The sequence below is a fragment of the Mycteria americana genome, chromosome 4 (assembly GCF_035582795.1).
Source record: "Mycteria americana isolate JAX WOST 10 ecotype Jacksonville Zoo and Gardens chromosome 4, USCA_MyAme_1.0, whole genome shotgun sequence".
Lineage (NCBI taxonomy): Eukaryota > Metazoa > Chordata > Aves > Ciconiiformes > Ciconiidae > Mycteria > Mycteria americana.
Genome location: NC_134368.1, coordinates 61468751 through 61474772, shown reverse-complemented (window position 1 = coordinate 61474772; position 6022 = coordinate 61468751). Strand labels below are relative to the sequence as shown.

General features: G+C 68.6%; 1 protein-coding gene across 4 annotated transcripts; it reads right to left on the bottom strand.

Moving 5' to 3' along the window:
- Positions 1–700: 700 nt before the first annotated feature.
- Positions 701–2871, bottom strand: LOC142409365 (sulfotransferase 1 family member D1-like). Of its 4 annotated transcripts, none has more exons than XR_012775587.1 (8): positions 2543–2871; positions 2026–2245; positions 1827–1952; positions 1622–1719; positions 1399–1525; positions 1205–1299; positions 941–1132; positions 701–816 (listed from the first exon to the last, which is right to left on the bottom strand). XR_012775587.1 is itself a non-coding variant. In XM_075500780.1 (8 exons), exons 1-8 carry the CDS (start codon positions 2741–2743, stop codon positions 704–706), a joined length of 1161 nt encoding a protein of 386 aa, XP_075356895.1. In that variant the 5' UTR covers positions 2744–2871. The 4 variants fall into 4 exon arrangements, 3 of the variants coding, with proteins under 3 accessions (XP_075356895.1, XP_075356894.1, XP_075356896.1); XM_075500780.1 differs by having other exon boundaries at positions 704–816; positions 941–1121; XM_075500779.1 differs by having other exon boundaries at positions 707–1121.
- Positions 2872–6022: the final 3151 nt, after the last annotated feature.

Sequence of the window (6022 nt, the reverse complement as noted above, 5' to 3'; positions counted from 1 at the left end):
AGAGTATAACTGGGGAATTTGGGGCTCCAAAGCAAACCCTTGCCCCCAGTGGGAGGGGACTGGTTTGCTCCAGTCATCCCCAAGTAAGGGCTTGACACAGCCAGGTTGGAGGTTGCAGGGTGGATTCCCCACTGGCAAGGACAGTGATGTTGCCGAGCGCAGCAATAAGCCGGCAGGGAGGTCTTTCCCTTAATCTTTGCTCCACAAACCATGGGCTGGCAAGCTCCAGCTGGGCCAGGAAGCCTGGGGCAAGCCCCCCCACCAGCCACTCTGTCAAGAAACTTGCCACAACCCAGAGGCATGAAAACTCCTGTGCACGCAAGAGCTGCAGGGTCAGCAGGTTCGCCGGCGCTTTGGGTTTTTTCCACTCTTTGCTGATCTTTGCTCCCTTCAGGCACCTTGGTAGGATAGGGCTGGGGCAGCCCAAGGTGTCAGGGGCCAGTGGTGTTTTTTGGGAGGATGCTCACCCCTAGTGATACCCAACCACCACTGCCTAAAAATCCACTGCATGCACCCACCCTCCCACCCGCTGAGCATGGGGGTGCCCCCAGCCATTTCCTGGGATTTGGGGGGTTCAGCCCCCCACACCTTTCCTCACAGGCAATGGCTTGCCCTCCTGTTATCCCAATTTATTGCAAGGGGAAAAGCAAATCAGCATGAGGATGCTCCGTCTGGACCCACCCTCCCTGCCAGGAGGAGCCCCTCATGCCTCCATCTGGAAGCAGAGGTCGGAGCCCACCATGTGCTCCCGGTAGTGTTGGTCAAAGTGCTCGTTCTGGGCCACGGTGAAGTGGTTCTTCCAGTCCCCAGAGATCCCTGGGGGCAAGAAAGTGGGTGAGGCAAATCCTGACACCCCCAAAATATTTGCAGCCATGGATGGGAGCTGCAACACAGCCCGAGGACACCCCTCTGAAGCCCTCCTCCACTGGCCGAACCCCACCTTTCCGGAGGAAGGGAGAGAGGCTGTGGTCCATCAGGGTGGTGGGCATGGTCTCGTAGTTGGCAGCAGGGTTCTTCCTCATCTCCTGGAAGGAGGTGTGGTGGAGGATCTTTGCCACCATTGCGTCCACCACCTCCTTGCCCAGAAACTGCAAGATCTTCTCCACCTCCCGCCGTGGGTCCTGAGGGGCAGCTGACATGGGGAGGCTGCCAAAGAGGCTGGGGGGGAGCAACCGGGGTGCCCTCCCCTCCGTCCCACCCTCACCTTCTTCATGTCCTCATAGAAGAGGTAGAGGAGCTGCTTCTCCTGCCTCTTCTCCCACCAGCCCTGCACGTGCTCATACCAGGACCCGTAGGCCACTGCGGGATGCAATCAAGGGGTTGGCCAAAAAGTGAGGTGGTGGGGGACACCTTCCCCACCGGCGTTTCGGGGTGGGCACCCTGGGGCTCAGCCCCCACCTTTGCCAGCCATGAAGGTCTCCAGGAACTCGCCCAGCGTGCCGGGGTCGGGGTGCATCTTGGCCATCTGGTAGAAGTAGTAGTAGGAGACGACAACATCCTTGGGGTTGCGGGCCATGTAGATGACCTGGGGACAGCCGAGGATATGGTTGGGGAGTGCAGAGTGATGCCCTCTCCCTGCCACCTGGACGGGGAGAGAGGCGGGGGGCACCTGCAGTGTTACCTTGCAGTCTTTGTCCCGGAAGGAGGTCGGGAGGAGCTGGACTGGGAGATGGGTCTTCACTAGCCGCGGGGATGGGGTTTTCTCCAGCAGCTCGACACCTGCAGGACAGGGGGCTTAGTGGTGTGAGCCCCAGCACCCTCACCCCCACCTCTGCTCAGCTCCCTCCCCACCCAACCCGGGGGGGCAGCAGGGCTAGGAGGTTCACCGCTCAGCATCTCGGGGGCCTTCATTTCCAGGAAGGGCACCCGGTTGAAGATGGCATCCCTTCGGCACTTCTCCACATCGCCGTCATGGTAGATCATGTCCAGGATCTCGCTCAGCCACGTCGTGCCTGCAGCACAGGGACAGCGTTGCAAGGGCTGGCGTCCCCCCGTCCCCCTGCACCCTTCTCCAGGGCCACTCACCCGATTTGGGGTAGGTGGCGATGAGCAGGTCATCTGGCCGGGCTTGGAAAGCCTCCACCTGTGGCCAGCCCTCGACGAAGCACTTGTAGAGGGGGATGCCGTGGAGGCTGCCCAGCTCCTCCCTGACCACGTCTTCCTTCCCCATGGCCGACGGCGGGTCCCCGCGGCGCTGGCTCTCCTCCCTGCCGGCAGCCGCCGCCACCTCGGGACCGGCTGGATCCTGGGGCGGGACCGTGCCCGGGGCCGCGCCGCGCCAGGCGAAGTCCACGCCGGACCCGGGGATGCCGCGTTCCCCGGCAGGACACCGCCGCGAAACGTTTGGTGCCGGCCGTGCCCTAAGGCCAAGGGGGCCGTGAGGGGCCGGGAACGGAGCCCGGCATCGCCTCTCCTCCCTCCCGCCCGGCATCGCCTCTCCTCCTTCCCGCCCGGCCGCGCTTCTCCCTCCGCTTCAGCCCCTTTAATGGGTACCGCGGGGACAGCTCTGCCGCCCGGGGCCCCCCATCCCCGCCGGCCGTACCTGCCGGGGTCCTGCGGGCGCTGGTCGGCAGCGCTGCTGGTCCCGGGAGCCCCGGCGCCTCCGCCCTCCCGCCCCTCCCCAAGCGGTAATGGTTAACGAAAGCCGGCTCGGCCAAGGGGCACGGAGGCTGGGAAGCAGACTTAAAGGGCCGACGGCTGAGGCGTGAGGCGGTTTTGGGGTGGGCATCCCCCGGGGAGGCATCGGGGGGAGCGGCGGGAGCCTGTGGGGCCCCCCCGACCCCACTCCCAGTTGGGCCCTGGCAAGGGACGGGCGGATGGAGCCTTATGATAGGCAGGCCCGTGGGCAAGTAGCCCGGCAGGGAGGGCAAGGGCCCCGTGGGGCGAGGGCAGGAGGGATGTGGCAGAAGGGGCCTGGTGGGTCGCGCCCGGGGGCTACGATGGTGTCACCGGTGCCGGTACCGGGGGGCTGCGGTGCCGCCCCGCGGCCGCCAGGGGGCGCCGCCGCCGCGGGACCGGCGGGGGAAGAGCAGCGGCGGCGGGAGCGGGGTCCCGGGTCTGCGGGCAGCGCGGGCCCTGCTGGGCCCGGCGCCCTCGGGGCCCTCACCGGGCGGCCCAGGGACCGTGCTGGGGCTGCTTCCCGCCACGGCTGCTCCCGGTGCCGCGGCCGCGTCTCTCCGCCCGGGGCCGAGCGGACACCGGCGCCCCAGAGCGCGCTCCGGCCCGGGGCCGGGGTGCTGTTATGCCGGGCACCGGCTGCAGCCGCGCTGGGCCGGGGTGTCCCGTCTCCCCGGGGCTCCTCCGGGGCGGCTCCGGCCGCGGCTGTCACGGTCCCGGCGCGGGACGGCCGCAGCCGGCGAGCGGGAACCGGGGGCGACGCCGTCTCCCGGCCGCCCCTGGCGGCCTCAGGGTCCCGGGACGGGGCCGGGCGAGGGAAACGGGAGAAACCGGGTGAAAACGGAGCAAACCGGGGCCGTTTCCTCCCTTCTCCCCCCGCTCGCTGGCTCCGGTGCGGGAGGCGGCAGCGGCCGCTGCCCGTTAGGTGCTGCCTGAAGCTCGGGTCCGTGCCCTGCCTGCAGGCAGCTGCCGGGGTGTCGGCGCGGGCCCTGCCTCTTCCCACAGGCAGCGCGGTGCTGCCCCCGTCCCCTCCCGGGGCCGGACCCCCGGCTCTCGGCTGGGGCCTCTTCCCAGGACCCACGGGTGACGCTGGGCCAGTTTCGCGGCCGCAGGGTTACGGGAGCTGCCGTGGCTGCCCTGCCTGCGCTGCCTGCCCTGCCCGCGCTCCTGCACTCGGTTCCTGCTCCACTTCTCCACCGGGGCAGCCGCCGGCGAGGGGTTTGTTTTCCTCTCCCCCCGGTGCGGGATCCCCCATGGGGCCCGGCGACTTTCCCGGCGGGTTTCAGCACCGACTCTCTGGGGTCCCCTCTCGGGGGGCAGCAGCTGCAGCTCGGTCTTCGGGGCTGGGGGTCCCCGGCAGCTCCGAATTTCCACCACAGGATCAGCCCCAGCTCAGTCACGCCAGCAGCTCCCAGTCCTGACTCCCAGCCATGTCCCCTGGGGGAGAAGGGGACCCGGCAGGGCTGGGGGTCTCCCGGGGTGGCCGGTGACCCCTCCTGCCACCGGGCTCCCTCCTCCCGGCGCAGGTGCCGGCTGGTTTCTTCTCCCCAGCTCTTTTCCAGAGCCACTGCCGGCAGGACAGACCCCTCTGGCCTGGCGCTGGCTCTCTAGAGCCGGGGAGAGCTCGAACCGGTGAGCGTGGGAGCTGCTGCCGGGGGGAACCGGTTTCCGCCGGGGTTCAGCCTTCAGCCCTGCCCGGCGTCACCCTCGCAGGCGATGCCCGAGGGCCGGAGCCAGCAGCGTCGGGCGCTGCCACAGCGGGGCCTGGGGGTGGCTCTGGGCCCTGTGAAAGCCCTGCTTTTACTGAGAACCTTCTTTTTCAGCTCAAAACGTGCTGCGGTGGGAGCAGAGGCAGCGGCTCCTGCAGCCCCGTCGGTGACACGGTGAAGCCGGCCTGGCCGGGCACGGGCAGCGACGGCTGTCGCGGTGCTGCCGGTCCCTCGGGAGGTGTTGGCGGCACAGGCGAGGCCGTGCGGCTGTGCCGAAGCGCGGGGAAGGCTCATCCCAGCGCCTGGGCGAGGACCACGGCCCCGAGGCGACGAGCGCCGGTGGGGAGGTGCTGGCGGGGAGGACGTGCCCGGCGAGGAGCGTGCCCCGAGGCGGCGACCGAGCAGAGCCGTGTGGTGGGAGCGGGGTGCCCGGCTGTGCCGGCGGGGCCCGGGGGATCTCCGGTGCCGCAGGAGGGGCCGAGTCCCTGCGGGGTCCCCGGGGACAGAGGGGCGGGCAGGGGTCACGGGTCACGTCCCTGGCCGTGGGAGCCGGGTGCCGGAGGCTGCCGTGCCCCGGGGTTGCTGGCACTGAGCAGGCGTGGGGAGCCCGGCCCGGCCGGAGCTCGGGGAGCGGTTTCGTGCTCGGGGCCCTTTGGCTTTGCCCCTTGTCGTGCCGGCGGGGCGGCCGAGGGACAGGGAGGGCGGGTGCCGTCCCCCGGCAGGGCTCCCTGCGGGGCCCCTGGGGGGAAGGAGGGGTCCCGGTGCTGGTGGGGCAGCACCAGCGGGTCGCTGCGGGTGCTGGCGCATGTCCCTCGGGGCTGGCAGGCGCTGGCGGGGTCCGGCTCAGATCCCAGTGGCACTGGTGCGGTGCCAGCCCCAGCCTGGGGATGCTGGTCATCAGTTTGTGCCGCTGCTGCTGCACGGGGTGGGTGGGTTTTAAGACAGATCCTGGCACTCTCCTGGGGAGAAATGGCAGCTTTCTGGTGTCCCGGTGTTTCTCCTTCCCCTCCCGGTGCGGGTGCACGGCCCTGGGGAGCTGCTGCCGAAAGCGCTGGCAAGGGGCCGGGAAGAGCTGCCCGTGCCTGGGAGGCAGCAGGGTTTGCAGGGGCAGCAGCTCCGGGGGCTCTTTGGGCTGTGCCGTGCCACTGGGAGCTCTGACTGTCCCACATCTCTCCCTGTGCAAGGACGGACAGACAGACGGACGGACGGATGGACGGAGGAGCCCCAGCCACGCCAGGAGAGCCCCACGCCACTGCTGCTGGAGAGACCCACGTGGGGCGTGGATCCCCCAGGAAGAAGCCGGGCTGCCTGCGCTGGGGACAATGCTGCTGCCTGCCCTCTACATGGCCCCGGTCTTGGCTGGGGACAGCCCTGCCTGCGCCTGCCCGCCCAGAGAAGCTGCGAGGACTTTGCGGCTCCAGCTCGGCTGCTGCTTCAGGTCGGTTGCTTCTGCCCTGTTTTGTGTCGTGGTTTAAGCCCAGCCAGCAACTAAGCCCCACACAGCCACTCGCTCACTCCCGCCTGGTGGGATGGGGGAGAGAATCAGAAGGGTAAAAGTGAGAACACTCGAGGGTTGAGATAAAGACAGTTTAATAGGTAAAGCAAAAGCCGCACACACAAGCAAAGCAAAGCAAGGAATTCATTCACTCCTTCCCATGGTCAGGCAGGTGTTCAGCCATCTCCAGGAAAGCAGGGCT

Coding starts and splice junctions, on each gene's coding strand:
- LOC142409365 (XM_075500779.1), bottom strand. CDS start 2,743: ATGCCTCCCCGGGGGATGCCCACCCCAAAACCGCCTCACGCCTCAGCC. Junction 1,953..2,025: donor CGCCACCTACCCCAAATCGG/GTGAGTGGCCCT, acceptor CCTGTGCTGCAG/GCACGACGTGGCTGAGCGAG. Junction 1,122..1,204: donor TCTATGAGGACATGAAGAAG/GTGAGGGTGGGA, acceptor GCTGCCCCTCAG/GACCCACGGCGGGAGGTGGA.